At 63.5% G+C, this 17,020-nt stretch overlaps 1 protein-coding gene across 2 annotated transcripts in view; it reads left to right on the top strand.

The window, feature by feature from the left end:
• NIBAN2 (niban apoptosis regulator 2) overlaps positions 1–17,020 on the top strand; it is a 50,843-nt gene that overhangs the window by 13,364 nt on the left and 20,459 nt on the right. For both annotated transcript variants that reach the window (XR_004902357.1, XM_028520435.2), the window contains exon 2: positions 15,785–15,915. Coding sequence is in view for 1 of the 2 variants with exons in the window: in XM_028520435.2 (XP_028376236.1) it covers positions 15,785–15,915 (131 nt within the window). In the remaining variant the exon portion in view is untranslated. The remainder of the gene's footprint in view (positions 1–15,784; positions 15,916–17,020) is intronic.

Genomic DNA, 17,020 nt, shown 5'->3' with positions numbered 1-17,020 from the left:
TGGGTGAGACGGTGGGGGTTCGGGCCAGAGACGGTGGGCTGGTTCCACAACCTGGGGTCTCTCCCTGTGCCGGGCAGTGAGGGCGGATGATGTGGGAGGGTTCCCATGCACCTGGGAGAGTCTCCGACCTGCCAGCCCGCCATCTTTAGGCGCCCTGCTCATCGCTCCAGCCAGAACGTGTCCCCGGGCCTCCAGGTGACCTGTGTGACAGCCCAAGGTGGGCGAGGCAGCAGGCTGGGCTTCCCCTCTGCCTGTCTGCACTGCAGCCTCAGCCCTCTGCTTCCCCATCTGCTGGCCGTAACTGCCGCCGAGAGTGCTGTGAGCTGTATGGGGGTGCCCCACACCTGGCACCTGGCACAGGTGAGCATGCAGAAGAGCGTTGCTGCCCTTGGGGTGCAGCGCCCCTCCAAGGTCAGGGCTTCTCTCCCGGAGGAGCCCAGGCACCCTGGACTCCGGTGGCAGGATGGTATTGGGCCAGGTCCCCCCGCAGTGAGCTCCGACCTGCCCCTCCGACCTGCCCCTCCGACTCTCAGTGGCTCCCACCTGCCGGCATCTGCCAGCGGTCGGGTCCTCAGGTTTAGTCGCTTCAACTTTCAACTTCGAGCTTTCCCAGAGCTGCCATGTTACATACACAAAGGATCAATGAAAGATTAGAAAATGAAGATAAGTCACGGGAAGGTGAACGCCGCCCATAAGCCGGGATACCACCCAGAAAGAATGGCTTCCGGGCATTTCCCGATGCGTCACCAGCAGCGGGCTGCGGCGTCTGTGTTCGTGTCCCTGTGCCCCCGGGGTGTGTTGAATGGCTGCACGGTACCCCACCAGGTCCCACTAGTCTGCATGTCAACGTGCGAAGCCAGAGCCCTCCTGCTGGGCGCTCGGGCTGCTTCTGGGTTTCATCGCTGTGCATAGTGCTCTGCTCGACAGCCGGTCATCCCCGTGGGAGGGATCCACCGATTCCACCTTTGGGAGCTCGCTCAGCGCCAGCTCATGTGTGTGGGGCTGTGGGTGCCAGACGCGGGGCAGGTAGCCATTGTGCCTGCCCTCCTGAGGACCCCTTTCTGGGAGGACAAACCCAGCATGGAACCCCGGCCCAAGTGGCGGGGGGTAAGGACATCTTTGGGAACCCAGCGGGGAGCAGTATCTCCGATTTGGAGGGCTGGGTAGGCGTGTTGGGGGATGAGGTGTCTGGGTGGGGCCTAAAGCCAGAAGGAGGAGGGTGGGGTCATGGGCAGAGGGGCCGGTCTGCAGAGGCCCAAAGCCGAGAGAGGGCAGGTGTTTGGGGAACCGGAATTTCTCAGGAACAGGTGGTTCTTCCGTGGTTCTGGCTGGCCACGACGGCAGCTCCCCGGTGCGCACCGCACTGGGGCAGTTGTTTTTCAAGGCACCGATCCGTCTGTCCCTCTGTGGGGCTGGGGTCTCCTTCTCACGGCGGACACAGAAGCAGGGTGATGTGAGAGTCTGGCGGACCCAAGCCTCTCGGAGTGGCGGCCCCGCCCCCACCCGCCCATGCCCGGAGAGGGCAGCAGGGGCTCAGGTGTGGGCCGCTCAGCTCCGGTTTCGGGGCCCCTTGCAGGTGCTGTATCGCCTGACAGAATCCGCCGGGAGAGGAGACTGAGGATCCTGTGCGGTGGGGTGGTGACCTTTTCCTGCTGCTGATGTGTGACCTTGAGCTGGCCTGGCCAGCTCCAGATCCGGCCCGGACTGTACAGGAAGCAGCCTGTTGGGACTGGAGGGCCCTTGGCTGACACTGGCCCTGGGGTGTGGGGGAGGGTCTGTCCCCAGGCCTGACCTGGCCTTTCTGGAAACCCCGTCCTCCTCTCCGTGACTTACGGTGCCTGGGAGACCCAGCTGAGACGCCCTGGCATCATCTCACCCCCAGGGACACGTATGTACGGGCTGGGCACTGAGGACCTATCATGCATGAGACAGACAGGGTCCCTGCCCTCATCAGGGAAATGGATACTAAACAGTTAATTATTAAAGTGAAATTGTGCTGATGACCTACGGGATTCTGACCTGGATGGGGGAGGGGGCGGCGGCTGTCGGGGACAGCGCTTTCAAGCCCCAGGTCGACAGGTGGGACTTGGAGCAATCTGATCGAGCCTGGCCGGCGGGCTCCGGCCTGCCCATATGGTGCTGTGTCGGGGAAGGCATGTTGTCCGGTGTCACCGTTGGAGGGTCCGGTGTCAGGGCCATGAGGGTCCACTGCAATGGAGCCCAGCCCTTTCACCGGACAGACGAGCAGGTGGGGAGCCAGGAAGGGCGAGGGACCTGTCTGAGGTCACCCAGTGGCAGCCAGTGCCCAGACCTGGGACCCAGAGCTCTGCATACCCTCAAGGGCTCCCCCCAACCCCCCTCCCTGCCGAGAAGCGGACCCAGCACTTGGGCTTGTGGGCCAAGAGCAGCTCCCGTGGAGCACAGATGGGGCCGTGCGGGCACCTGGGACAAGGAATGCGAGGCTGGCGGGGCCTCCGAGGGGATCTTCCTGGTACCCCACCCCTTCGGGCCCCTCTGGAGCCCGAGGAGGCCTGCAGCTGGTGACCCAAGGGTGGGGCGGGGCCTGCGTCCTCTGCTGGCTCAGAGGGCAGCTGCGGGAGTCCTGTTATTTGAATAAACTTTTCCTCTTCTCTCTGCATAAGGCCTCACCGTGCTCACAGTCCCTGGCATGCCGGCCCAGATTGGGTTTCCTCTGGCCCAGCAGCAGGCACGCTGTGAATTTTCATATTGGTTCATCTTCCTCCCTCCCCCTCCCCCTTGACCTCTCCCTCCCCCTGCCCCCACCTCACTTGCCTGCAGGCGTGTATGCGTGCGTGCGCATGCGTGTAGCCTGGACTCAGTGAAAAGGATGTTGGCTCAGAGGGCACTCGGGTAACGAGATTTGGGGGGGGTTGTCTCTGTTTAGTCCTTTTCCGTTAGGGCTGGGCCACAGAAACTGGCACTTATTAGTGACTGGTTCTTATTAGAACAGCAGCTGGCATGTACCCGGCTCTTGCCAACAGCCGGGCAGAGCGCCAAGCCCTTCACACATTGCCTTGTTTAGTCCTCATCGCAGCTCTTTGGGGTGTGTGCTATCTTTCTCCCCATTTTGCAGATGAAGAAACTGAGGCTTGGGAAGTCCTGGACAGTAGCAGAGCCAGGTCTGCTGGTCCCCAAGTTTGTGTTTTTACTGCAAACCTCTCTCCTGGGACAGAATCTTCTCTGTAGCCTCTTTGCCCATTGGCTCTTCAGCCTGTGTTTGCACACCTCCAGTGACGGGGAGCTCTCTACCTCCAAGGGCCACCTGTTTGTTCCGCACTGGGCCTCTTAGATAGAAACCCCTCTCTGGAGTTTTCTCTGTCTCTGGTGGGTCGCTGCAGCCCAGGCCGCACTTTGGCATTGGCATGCTCTTTCTCGGTTTTCCCAGGGTCTGTTTTCCCAGGGAATTATCCGGCTCTTTTGTTTGTGGGGGGAGAGCTAAGTTCTCCCCTTGGCATCTCCTGTGTGGGGCTCAGCCCCTCCCAGAATCCTTCATCACGCCTGAGCAAGGTTGCTGCTGAAACCCTAGAGGATTTCCATGGCTCTCAATGCGATAAGATAAGGAGAAGAAAAGGTATAAATACGAGATACCAGGAGAGCAAGATACACACGTCCTGCCCTCCTGGAGCTCCAAGCACTTTCTCTCCGGCCACTCCCTCAGCCACGTCTACCCGTGGGAAGCGGGGCACGCGGTTCGTTGGGTGTTTGCTTTCCCAGTCTTCAGTGGCATTTCTCTCTCCGTGTTCCCTTTCTGATTAGTTAACCTTGGGGGGGCCCGGAAAGATTACACCACATGTAGCCGCTGTACGGGTCCCTCTGCCGGTCCCCACTAATTGGCATGGAACGCACCACAGAAAACTGCCCGTAGCCCAGACCAGCCGCCTCTGTGCCCAGCAGCCCCAAGGAGGAGAATCTGGTGCCCAGAGGATACCGAGGCTCAGAGGGGAGGCCTCCGAAGCACCGAGCTGGGCTTTGCTCTGTGTCTGTCCGGCTTCGCAGCCAGAGCTCTCTGGGGGCAGCGGGACGGGGGAGCTGAGCAGGGGTGCACGGGGCCGGGTGGCAGGTCCTCCTGTGGCATCTTGCAGCTTTGGGGCAGCCTTTGTCCTTTCCGTGGACCCTTTCTTCGTGGCTCCATTGGCCTGGGGTGTGGCCTTGGCTGTGTCAGGGCACAGTGCGGGACGCCAGCCTAGGGAGCCAGCCTGAGATGCGCTCCTGGGAGCAGACGCGGTGCCCTCCGTGGCAGGCACAGCGCTGGCTCCAGGGGAGGTGTGGGTAGGTCGGTCCTGCCCCGGGTGGGGGACGCTGCAAGGGGGGCCCTGGCATCCCTTCTCCACCCTTCCCAGCCGGGGTCTGTGCTCCCAGAGAGCTGGGACGCCTGGGTCCAGGCTCCAGAACAAGCTGCCAACTGTGAGCTGTGGGCATGGGGCTGCTGCCAGCCAGGCAGGGAGGGAGGGGCCAGAGGGGATGAGAGGGCTTTTGTTTCCCTCTGTTTGTGTCCAGATGGGAAACGACTTCCTCCCTCCAAGGTGTAAGGGAAAGGGCAGTCCCCGGTGGCTGGGTCTTCAGTCTGCCTTGTTCGGGGCATTTCTCTGGGCCTGCCCTGCAGCCACCCCGCCCTCCGCAGGCCCCGCTGCCTCCGAGCACCCCCCCTTCCCGGCAGGCCAGGGTTGCCTCGCTGTGGTTCAGTGTTTGCTCACTGAGAGGAGCTGTAAAGGCAGCTTTGTGAGAAATCCAGGCCGGCTCCTCCGGGCCGGGCCTGCCGCCTTGCCCCCGAGCTGCCTGCGTGATGGGGACGCCCGGCCAGCCCCTGCCCCGAGTCTCCCTTCCAGGCCCGCTCAGCCCCCCTGTAGCTCCTGCTTGGCCATTTCAGCCTTGGAAACTGGATGGGCGTCCATCGGGTGTTGCTCACTCAGTACGTGTTTAGCGAGCACCCACCTAGGCCAGGCAGGAGCTGGGTGACGGGGAGATGGTGGGATGAGGTCTCTGTCTTTGGGGAGCCCGGTCACAGGGACCTTTCACAGTGACACAGTAATCGTAGCTGCAAAGAATGCCCAGAAGAGGTGCGGACTGTGGTAGCAGGGGCTGTGGGGCCAGGCCTTGAGGGGGTCCCGAGGAGGTGACCTTTGAGCCCGGCGAGATGGAGGGGGTGGGCTCTGGGGGAGGGTTCCCAGCGAGACCCCAAGAGCAGAGCTAGCTTTCCACTCTGCGTGCTGAGTTCCCCTGAGCTTTCTCTCCACACTGCTGTCACGAGGAGCTGGGCCAGCGACGGGGCTGTGGGGGCTCGGCTGCTCCTTCCGCATCCCCCAGCCTCAGTTTCCCCATCTGTGCAGTGGAGACCTTGGACTTGGTCTCAGGGGGCCCCTCTCCAGTCCAGTGGCCGGTTCCCCAGCCCGGGAGCTGCCGGCCGGGCGAGTGGGGAGCACCCCCGCAGAGCCACCGGGACTCGCAGAGCCACCGGGACTTGTGAGTTCTGTCTGTACACCGCTCATGAGTTCTGTCTGTACACCGCTCGGGTGCCAGGGCAGGGCAGCGAGCAGGGGCGGGCTTGGCTGCACGACCCGGTTTTGCTCTTCCTTGCGGATGTGGCTTCACCTCTCCGAGCCTCCGATTCCTCGTCTCTAAAAAAGAGGGTTCACCAGCCCTGGCTGGTGCGGCTCAGTGGACTGAGCATCGGCCCGCAAGCCGGAAGTTGGCCAGTTCGATTCCCAGTCAGGGCACAGGTCTGGGTTGTGGGCCAGGCCCCCAATTGGGGGCGTGTGAGGGGCAACCAATCGATGCGTCTCTCACACATCGGTGTTTCTCTCCCTCTCTCTCTCTCCCTGCTCTCGAAAAATAAACAAAATCCTTTTTTAAAAAAAGGGTTTCACAATACATCCGGGTGAGGGTTAAATGAAACAATGTGGACTGTCATTGCTCACACAGGGGGCGGCCCCTGTGCCTGGCACTGGGCTAAGGGTCTCACGCATTCGCTCGTGCCTCGGTTATTATAATTACGTGCGAATGGCAACTGCAAAACGCGGTGATGGGAGAGACGGTGTTTGGGTGAGGCCCAGAGTCTGGCTAAGGCTGGGAGTGTGGGAACCCCAGGGAAGGGGGTTCCAGCGGAGGCACAGCCGAGGCAAGTGCACGGAGGTGGCCGGCACCTGAGTCAGGTAGGAAACGGGCAGGCGGGGCGTGGGAAGGGAAGTGAGATTGAGATCTTGGTGGATCCTGGATCTGATTCAGCGCCACGTGTTTTCGGGCTGCCGCTTGCCCAGCCCCCGGATGGGCGCCGAGAACCCGGTGAGACGGGGGCCCGAGGTCTCCCTGGGGCCGTGGGAGGCCGGCGGGAGCCTCTGCCACAGAGTGCTGAGAGTGGCTGTCCCTGCTGCCTCCGCAGCCCCGGACCCCGGTGTCCAGCCCTGGCTGGGAGAGCCCTCCTTCCCCTGACTGCTGGCTGACCGCGGGCTGGGTCCAGGGGCCTCATGGGCTCTGGTCCCTCAGTGGGGGGGACACCTGTCCCCACCTCCCGGGGCTGTCGCCAGGGATCCAGCTGTGGGAGATGCCCCGCAGGGTGCGGGCCCACGTGGGGAGCGCTGGGTGTCGCCAGCCTGCATTGTGCCTTTCTGGCTGTGAGCGTTGGGTAGGCTCCTGCACCGCACCCCCCGCTTTTGTTTCCTCCTCCTCCGCTCCCCGGGAGGATGGGGAGCGTGCCCTCCTCCTGGCCATTGTGGTTTCCTCCCGAAGTCCCTCCACAGAGCTGGCACCCGCTCAGAGGGCTGTCCTTATCGGGCCTTTGAAGTGCTGCTGAATCTATGGCCAGAGGTTTTCCCTTGTTCGTAACTGGCCCCTGGGGAAGGGGTGACCCCGCAGAGGGTCCCTGCAGGTCGCCTGAGGCCCGCGGGGAGGGAAACTCTGTGGGTGGCAGCCACCTTCCCGGGGAAAGGGACAGCATTGTGCACATTCTCTCACCCCTGGGACTCAGCCACAGCCCCTGGGCTGGGCTTAAGCCTCCCTTTCTGTAGTGAGAAGTCTCTGGGGTGTGTGTGTGTGGGGGTGCTGGTTGCTCAATGGGGGCGGTGTCTCCCTGTGGGGGGTGGCCCTGGCTCCAGATCCTGGCCTCTCGCCACCCGTGCTGGGCTTTCTTCCCGTTCCTACTGTGTGCCAGGCCTTGTCCCAGATGCGGTGGGTGCTGCCAGGGGGAGTCGAGCAGGGAACGTGCCTCGGCCCACTGGGAGATCAGCAGGGGTCTGTGAGGAGAGTGGGGGGGGGGCACCCGTCAGCCTGGGCGCGGTGCAGGGCTGAGGAGAGAGCTCAGTGGTGGGGAGGGGCGTGTTCCCGCCCCGGAGAGCGGCCCGTGCGGGGCCCTGCGGCAAGGAAGGGCGCTCAGGGTCCTGGGGCGTACTGGGGAGCCCCAGGCGTGGGAGCCATAGAACACTTCTGAGCGGGGAGGGTCAGAGACAAGGCGGTGGGAATTTGGAGGTCGTGGCCGGCACAGCACAGAGCGGCCTGTCTGGGGAGCAGCGACTACGGGTGTCATCTGGGCTGAGCTGCCCCGGCCCCGAGCTGGGAAGACCACTTCACACTGATGGCCTTGTGCTGGGGAGCGGGGCATGGTGGGGGGTGGGAAGCCTCCTGGGCCCGAAAGTGGGGTCCCCCAGGTGCTTGTCATTGCCCTGCAGGTGCTCTGAGCGCACCCCGTCTTCAGGCCATGCTCACGGGGTAACCCTGGATCGGCCCCTCGCTGTCCCTGGGGACGAGTCCCCTTCGGGACGAGAACTGGCCGTGGTGTGGGGTGGGAGACTGAGGTTCTCCCCCCCTCGCCCCCCCGCCCTGGGTTGGCTCTGCAGAGCTCCAGCTGCGAGCGCAGGCTCTCCTTGGAGGCGGGCCGCCCGCCCCCCTCGCTGGCTGGCCGACAGAACCTGTCATTACCCGCCTGTGCCGGGTCCCCCCTGATTACCGACCCTGAGCAGGAGCCCCGTCAGCCTTTCTGACGGCGACCACCCACGGGGCCAGCGCTGCGTGGAGCCCCTGCCCCCGGAGGCCGGCGGTCTGGAGGACGGGGCTGAGACGGCAACCCGGTTCCCTGCGAGACCCAGCCTCCGCCTGTCTGTCCCGAGAGGGGTCGCCCTCTCTGGGCCTCAGTGTCCTCGTCTGTGAAGTGGGGACAGTGCTGGGATAACGCGTGTAAACGGGCAGCTCCACCCTGGGCGGGAGGAGACACGGAGCCCGCAGCTATCGCTGCTGTGGGCTAGTGGACGTGGCAGGGGTGGTCAAGTAGAGCACCCCGGGCCAGGCCCTGGGGGCCCCCGGGACCTGGGGCAGCGCCCACACCTCTCTACACCTCAGCTTCCCCGGCTCGCTGCCACCCAGGGAAACGGGCTCCCCGCCCCCCCATTCTGCCTCCGCTGTCCCTCCCGCTCCGGGGTGGACGGCTCTGCAGTGGGCGCGGCTGGTGTCCTGGGCCGTCTCCCCCACCTTCCCACCCCGGCCCCGGTCCCCTGTGCTGGGGGAGCTGGGCGGACAGGTTCCGGGCCGGCCCCGCCCTACGGGGTACTGCTTTCCCGGTTTCAGTCGGCAAATCTCTCATCTCAGCCCTGAAACCAGGCCGGCCCGGTGGTGAGGCGCGCCCCTGGAGCTCGCTCGTGGGACCGGATGAGCCAGGAGCGGGTCTGGCACGGTGCCCTCGCTCAGGTCACGTCAGGGCTGGGGCGAGTGTGAAGCCCCCAGGGTCGGTGCAAAGCCGCTGTGGTCACAGCTGGAGGAGGTCTTCCTCTTCGTCCTGGCACCCCACTGTCAGCGTGGAGCAGGGTCCCCGGCCTGGGTCAGGTCCTGCCTCTGCCGCTTCCCAGGGGAGGGAGGTCTCAGTTCCCTGGGTCTCCGTCTCCTTGTCTGACACGTTCCTCCACTATGACGCCACCGGCCCTGGGGATTGGGGATTGACTTGAGGATTGGGGGGTGGGGGTGATCCAGGTAAAAGATTTAGCTTAGGTGTGCCGTGTGCTGGGCCTTGTGGGGGGGCCACGAGAATGCACAGAGACCCCTTAGCTTGGCATTCCAGACCCCCCAGGGGCTTCCCTGTCCAAGCCCGTTCTCCGAGGACCCCACTCTCCTTCCTCCCGTTCTCAGCTCAACAAGCACTTTCTCCTCCCCGAGCCTCGGTTTCCCCATGTGAGCAGTGGGCTCGGTACCCGTCTCCTCCCCACCCAGAGTCTCGGGGGGCTTCGGGCCTCCCCGGGTCCTGCCCAGGTCTTGCCCAGCCTCCGCTATCTGAACGCAGGAAGCAGCGTGATCCTTAGCGTTGTCAGTTTGGAAAATCAGAGATTAGCGTCCTTCCGGCTGCTTTGGCTGCCGTTTGTTGGTGCGGGCCCTGGGGACGGGGGGACGGTGGCTGCCCGGCCTCTGTCCCAAGGGCTCCTCCCTGGGCTAGAACCTCAGACAAGGGGCACTTTGCAGGAGACCCCATGGGTGACGTGTCTTCTCCTTCTCGGGGTAAAGTGCGTCACTTTCCTTAGCTCACAGATCCTCTCATAACCCCATCAGGCATAGACTGCTGAGCCACCTTGCAAGGATGGGGACAGAGGCTCAGAGAGGGTGAGTGCCTCGGCCAGAGCCACACAGCTAGTAGATGGCAGAGCTGCTGGGACCTGACCCCAGAGCACGCATGCCCAGCGGGGGTGGTGCTGAGTGCTGTCCCCCCACCACACCCCCGTCCTTCTGTTCGGCCTGGGGTGTGTGTTGGGGAGGGCACTGTGGCCATCGTCCGCCCGGAGCTGACTCACCAGCAGCTCAGAGGAGGTGCTGAGGCCAGCATCCTGGTCAGCTCCTGGGGCCAGGACAACACCGATTAGATCGTCATTGAGATTTCAGATCAGCTGAGCCAACAGCAACCCACCCACCCATTTTATCAGTGGAACAACTGAGGCCCAGGGAGGATGGACAAGTTAGGGGCCAGCTGGCGTGAAGGTTCCCCGCCAGCGCTGACCGGGTGGGGGCTGGAGACCCCAGACTTCCGTGCTGACTCTGGCAGTGTAGCCAATGGTGTGTGGTGTTGGGAAAGCCACTTTGCCTCTCTGAACCTCAGTCTCCTCATCTGTGAAATGGGGATGGTAAAGCCTGCTTTGCCTGCCTCTTGGGACCAGGCAAAGGCCCAGCGGGAAAGCGTAAGGTGGGGCTTTGGAAGTTCCATTGCGCGGCAGCGGGAGAGGCTGGAGGAGGAAGAGGCTTTGGTGTGAGACCAGGTTTGAGCCCCACCTCTTTCCCTTCCGGGCTGTGTGTCTTTGAGTGAGTCCCTGGATCTCCCCAAGCCTCAGTTTCCTTATCTGTAAAGTGGGCGTAACAATATCTGTTTGCAGTTGCTGTTGAACGTGTGTATAGGTTCTAAGGAGGCCAGCACACCTGGCAAACTGTGGGAGTTGGGGGGGGCAGAGTTAGGAGGACTGGCGGGTGGGAAGGTGCCTGAGTCACACCCTTCAGGGTCCCAAAGGGGACGGGCTTTGCAGACGCTGCTCCAGGTGTCTGGGGGCAGACCTGCCGTAAGACCCAGGGATGGAAGACACGAGATTCCTTTCCAGCCAGCTCACTGAGAGGCGTGACTCAGGCCCGCTCCCAGAATCCACGGGCTGCCCTCGGGGGCTGGTGAGGGAATGGGTTCCCCACGGGTGGGCCCTTTCTGTGACAACCCATGGAACAGCACGTGAGGTGTTTGGTGACTGACGGAGAGAAAAGAACTTTCGTGAGCCCCTGAGCTTTCCGAGCCTCCGTTCCCACGCCTGTAAGACGGAGGGCTTGGTTTAGTGCATTCGTTTCCGGGGCCATCTGCAGAATCCGGGCGTGTGTCTCAGGCCCTCCTGAGTCTGTGGGTCGTGCTGGCTGAGGGGTGCCAAAGGGGGTGGCGACGGGCTCCGGGCACTGGCTGAGGCAGACGATTATGCTGGGGGTCTCTCCCAGGTCGGCTGGGAGCCCAAGTTCTGGGGTGTCCCTGGCACCCACCTGGCCCGCTTCCCCCCCCCCCACCCCCTCCACCTCTTGGCTGGGCGGCCCCTTCCTCCGCCTGGGCTCCCCTTTGTCTGGGCTCCATCTGCTGAAGACTCACCCACACTTGTCGTTTGTATTATTTTGTGACTCTTTTCCTGGTTGTTTCTTTAGAAAGCCATTTTTTTTTTTTTTTTTCGGATTTTTCAAACTGTTAAAAGTTATGCCTGCGAGTGAAAATGCTAGTCCCTCACATTGCGGCTGCGGGCCCAGCACCGCGGTGACTGGTTGTGACGTTGATGGAGGCCTGGCCCGGGTGCTCCACCACCCGCTATCGCTGGCCTGCGAGCACTGTGAGTGGCTCCTGTGACGCCCGTTCTGCAGACGGGGAGCCCGGGGTCCTGGCAGAGCTGGGCAGCTGCAGGGCTGGGGTCTGGCAGAACCAGTACTCCAGTGCCCACCCCGTGCTCCTCACTGGGAGGCTGGGCACCTGGGCCTGGAGGGCAGGCTCTCCCAGTCCCACTGCCCTCCCCCCCCCACACAGGACCCAGGGCTGTGTCAGTGCAGGGCGGAGGGAGGGGGGAGCGGGTGTGGAAGGTAGGTGAGGCTGGCACCCCCCTTCCGAGGGCTCTGTAGCTTCCAGCAGCAACGGGATCCCTACCACAAGCGTGGGTCTCCCAGTTCCTGGGCTGAGGACCCCCCCGCTGGGTTGAACCCTGCTTCTGGAGATGGGGCCACAGCCTGCTTCCGTTTTGCCCCCTGGGCCGGGGTAGGGGGCGTCCTGTGGAGCCCAGTGAACGGGGGTCAGAGCCAGGATGGGGCGGGGGTCAGCGGGCTGCTGCTTGAACGCAGAGCGCCTGGGTCTGGCTGTGAGAGCTCAGGTGAGACCCGCACCCTCGCTGGCTGTGAGCCTTGGTCTTCGAGATCCCAAACCCATGCACTGTGGTGTCTCCGGCAGCTGTGGAAGGAAGGAAGGGGAGCTAGTGTGGGCAGGTGTGCAGGAGCGAGGGGCGCCTGGGGCCTGGGGGACCACCCACAGGCACCCAGGCAGGGACGGGACCGTGAGAATCCAGGTGGTGGAATCCGAGTGGCAGCTCCGGGGAGGTGGCCCCTGCAGGGAGGCAGGAGGGGGAGGGGGTGCTGAGTAGCGGTTCTGGCCAGAGACCCTGTGCAGGGCTTCCCAGCCACCGGCTCTTTGTCACGGACAGGGGCCGGGCCCCTCCTACTCCTGCCTCTCCATGTCCAAAGTCCTCCTTCTTGGCCTTCTGTGGTGCTTCCTTGTTTCGGCACGGGGCAGCCCCTCCCAGGCTGTCTCAGGACACGTCCCAAGAATGTGCCCTCGGCCTGTTCCCCCACAGGCGTCCCTTTGCTGCCCAGCCCCCTGGCAATGCCGCCTCTTGACCCCTTGACCCCTCAGGGAACGCCATTGCCCCCCCACCCCACGCCCAGCCTTTCCCGTCCGTCCGGTAAGGCCTGGAGCAGAGCAGGCCCTCAGGAACCATTTGGTGAGGGGCCCCCTCCCCCAGCACCTGCGGGTGCTAGGGCACGAGGGGTGAGCTGAGGGGACCCGATGGTGACCGAATGGACACCAGGCCACAGTCAGTCTTTGGACAGACACAAGCACCCTCATCTACTTGGGTCCCAAGTCCGAGAGCAAGGCGGGGCAGCGAGAGACCCCACGCTCTTCAGTCTGGTTCTGGAATTTGAGGGAGCAAAGGGTTTTTTGTTTTTTTTTAATATATTTTTTAAGATTTTATTTAATTTTTAAAAAGATTTTTATTCATTTTTAGAGAGGGAAGGGGGGAGAGAGAGAGAGAGAGAGAGAGAGAGGGAGAGAGAGAGAGAAACATCAGTGTGCGGTTGCAGGGGGCCATGGCCTGCAACCCAGGCATGTGCTCTGACTGGGAATCGAACCTGTGACACTTTGGTTTGCAGCCCGCGCTCAATCCACTGAGCTACGCCAGCCAGGGCCCAAAGGGTTTTTCTGAAAGCAGGTCAGATCTGCACAGTTCTGGAGTTCGGGTGGCAAGGCGTGCCTGCAGTTGCACCTGGGTGGGATGGGGGGTGGGGGCCGGGGCTGCTGCCACCTGGGGGTGCGCGGTGTGTGGGGGTGCTCAGCGTGGGGCTGCTTCCTCGTGTCCTCCCTCCGCTGAGTGAGGCCCCCTGAGTGTCTGCTTGCACCGTCCCCTCCCCACTGCTGCCTGGTGGCCTCTCCCCGGCCCTCTTGCCCTGCACTCCTGGACCCTGGTCCCGCAGCCTTACGTGAATAGCGGGAGAGGTCTAGCGTGAATTTCCTCACCTCCCAGCCCGCCCCGGCACCCCTGAGCCCGGATGTTTCGGGTCTGTCGGCTTCACGTTGGCCTCCTGGCTCTGTCTGGGGCACCTCGTTCTGGCTGCCACTTCCTCAGCCTCTGCTGGCTTCCTCCCCAGCCCATAGCCCCGCCCAACCTGGGCCTCCGAGCCGCTGGTCCCTCCGTGGGGTGATGCCTGGGCCCCCACCTGGCTGGACTTGCCCTTCCTGTCCCTTTCCCTCGTCTGGCCTTCCACACCCTGCCTGGATGCGACGTCTGGCCTCTGCTGACGCTGCAGCCGGGACCCCGGTTCAGCTTCCTCCTGGGCCAGACTCCCTGAGGGGCAGGGCAGGTTCCGGCCCTTCTAGCAACAGTGCTGTGTGTGAGGCCGGGTGCACCAGGGCTGGCTCGGGCCTCCCAGAGCTGTGGCTGCAGGAACCTCGGGACTGGGGGGCCCGAGCTCCGCATCCCACACGCCGAGAGTGAGCCCGCGGGCGCCAGGCTGCTCGGGACCAACCCCGGCCGAGGCTGTGTGGGCTGATGGCAGAGAACTGGACTTTCCCGTTGTGGGGCCGGCAGCCCCCTCGCCCCTAAAATGGGAAGACAATAGCCCTGACTTCCGAGGGTTTTCTGGAAGATGCTTTGGGATCATGTAAAACTTGCCCACCCCTGGCTCGGGTTAGCAATCATCGGTAACTATTAGGATGGAGTTAGGGTGAATTTCGCGTGATTTATCAACATTGTCGTCATCCAGGACCCTGTCTTCCCTAACCGGCCCCGGTTCCTCTCCCTGTCTCTCCCCGCCACCCCTCCCAACCCCCCATCTCGCCTCATCGTTTTTCAAAAACAATTCCCATGGCCTTTGAGAGAGTTCTGGTTGTTTATGGTTTTTAAAAAATAGGCATTCACAGCAAATTCCTCATTGGTTCTCCTTGTCCTCTCTCCCAAACAAGGGCCGGACAGACACGGGTCATTCCGGGGAAAGGGAGCACAGGCAGGGCCGTGCCCGTGGAGGGGGTTCCACCGGCCGAGCTGGTCCGGAGGGAGTGCAGGGGGCGGCTGGCCCGAGACCCAGGTGGGGGTGTGGCCCATGCAATTAGCTTTCCTCCCCGGCCACCATGCCCTGGCCTGGGCCCAGGGCCACATCCCAGCTCCACCGCCTGCTAGCTGTGTGACCTTGTGCCGAAGACTTCACCTCTCTGGGTCTCAGTTTTCTCCCCTCTACAATGGGTGGCCCTACCTGACAATGCCACTGAGAGGAGTGAATGCAATGCCGTCCTGGCCAGGCGCCCTTTGTACCCAGGGACCAGCTGTGGGAGGGGCAGGGTCACATCAGCCCCTTCTCCTTGGAGAACGGACCTGGTCTCTGAAAGCTGGAGCCCAAGACCGTCAAAGGGAGCGGGGCCTGTCCATCATTGGGTCCAGTCCTCTGGGTGTGCAGGGGGAAACCGAGGCCCAGAAAGGCCGCTGCACAGTGGGCCAGCACACACCCCCGGTCGGGACTCGGCAGCAGGAAGTCCCTCCCGAGGAGAAGGCCCCCTTGCCATGGGGCACGGCCCGCTCTGGGCCTCAGTTTCTCCGTCCGTACATAGGGATGCCCTGGCAGCACGAGTGTGGGGCGTCCGGCGTGCGCTGGGCCCGCTCCGGAGGCCGAGGCCCTCGCTGTCTCTGTTCGGAAACCGCTCGCTCTGGCGGAGGGCGGAAGGAGCGGCCACTGCGAGCGCCACGGCGGTCAGCCCGGCAGCCGCGCCAGCTTCAGGACGCTCATTCCCTGTCGTGAGAAGGGCTGTGCGTGCGAAAGGGTTCCTGTGCTGTAATAGCAGCAAGCACAGCAGAGAGCGGAAGGGACCCCGCACCCCGTGCTCCCGCGCCCGGAGGCCCCGCTTTCCCAGGCCGCAGTGCATCCTTCCCGACCCTCCCCCTTCCCCGCCTTCCCAGGCTGGAATGCGTCCTTCCCGACCCTCCCCCTCCCCGTGAGTGGCCGGGCACCGTTGTCCCTGCGCACGAACAGGGCTCACCTCCTTGAGGGGGTGGCCACGTGTGATGCTGTGACTCGTTCTTCTCCATGTGGCAGGGAGTGGACACCTGCCCCGTGTCGATGCACACACCTGTGGGCCCCCCTCCGTCTCCTCCCCTGCGACTCTGTGTCATTGTGCCCACAGCCCCCGTGCCCAGCCCCCCAGCCCCAGGGTCAGGTGCCTGTCCCTCCACGTGCTGGCCTGTTGGGGACAATGGGATCTTGGCCCCGGTCCCACTTGACTGGCGACTGGGAGGCTGAGTGTCTGTCCCTCGGTCCCCGGTGGTGTCTCTGTCTGGGGGTCAGGGCCCGTTTCCCTGTCCGGAGGTTCACCCAGGCGTGTGCAGGAAACCCTCAGTTCTGCCCAGAAATGCAACGCTGACCAGAGCGAACAACTTTATGAGCAGGAATTTGGGGTGTTGTGGAGGCTCCTCCCTGGGGCGGGGTTGCCGCACGTGGAAATGACCACGATGACCTCACGGTTCTGTTTGCCCTTCCCTTCCAGAGAAAACCCGAAAGGTCCTGACGGAGTTCCTCCACTTTTATAAGGACCAGTATGGCGTCGCCCTGTTCAACAGCATGCGCCACGAGATCGAGGGCACTGGGACGCCGCAGGCGCAGCTGCTGTGGCGGAAGGTGAGAGGCACAGCGCCGGGACGGGGCGGGCCCTGACATCGCTCACCACGTGGTCTCGAGCTAGTGCCTCGCTCCTCTGGGCCTCAGTTTCCCATGGTTGCCCTGACGGTCTCTGGGGGCCCCGCCCACCTTCTGGACAGACGGCCTAGCGGTGCCGTCCAGGCCCCTCTGTCGCCGTGGGTGACTCCTGCCAGCACCACCCCTCCCGTACCTGGGCTCTGGAGTCATCTTGACAGGCCTGGGCTCCAGCCAAAGCCTTGTCTTGTTGGCTGTGCTCCCGTGAACACATCGCTTCACCTCGGGGAGCCTCAGTTTACTCCTCTGTAAAATGAGACCAGCGCCCTCCCGCACAGGATGGTTATGAGGGTTAAAGGTTCGAGTCAACCAGCTGCCTGGGGCAGGGAGGGTGTTCGGTGCGTGCTGGCTGACACCGCGGTTGTCACTGGCCTCGTCATGATCCCGTGGTTAGTAGTAGGATTGCCCTGGCCAGCATTTGTCCGGGGAGGGGCTGGGAGCTCCCTTTGAGGGGCTGGGGCCAGTGTCATAGGAGGGATGGAGGCTGGATCCCCGGGGCCTGGCAGGAGAGGACTCGGGGACCTGGGTTCCAGTCCTCTCAGTGGATTCGACAGCCCTCAAGGCCCAGTCTCCCCATCTGACAAGTGGGGCATGGGCATGGGGTGGGGGGTGGCAGGTGGGCATGGGGGCGCAGGGGAGGCAGTGGAGTGGACAGACGGCGAAGGAGGCCTGGCACTGGGGTTTCCATTTCATTTCACTCCACCCCTCCCCCTCCCCCAAACCTGTGAGACTGAAAATGTGCCTGTTTCCCCGGAGACCAGAGGGGTGGAGCTGGTGGCACTAGACTTGGCTGTGAGGGTTTATCACCCTTTGGTGCCTTCTCCGTAGGAGGAAGTGCTGGGGGCATTTGTTAGCTGCTGGGGGTGGGTGGAGGGTGAGGGGGAGAGAGAGCTGCTGCTGATGCTAAGGGTTACCGTGTAAGAGAGAGAGGCAGGCCCGTGTCGGGGCACACGGACTGTGTCAGCTCAGGTGCTGGGGCCGTGCTGCCCCTGCTGGTCCCGCACACGCTCCAGGCACAGACAGTAAGCAG

The sequence above is a fragment of the Phyllostomus discolor genome, chromosome 3, assembly GCF_004126475.2.
Source record: "Phyllostomus discolor isolate MPI-MPIP mPhyDis1 chromosome 3, mPhyDis1.pri.v3, whole genome shotgun sequence".
NCBI classification, from domain to species: domain Eukaryota; kingdom Metazoa; phylum Chordata; class Mammalia; order Chiroptera; family Phyllostomidae; genus Phyllostomus; species Phyllostomus discolor.
Note: the sequence above shows the minus strand (reverse complement) of the source record. Positions and strands in the feature narration are given on the sequence as shown.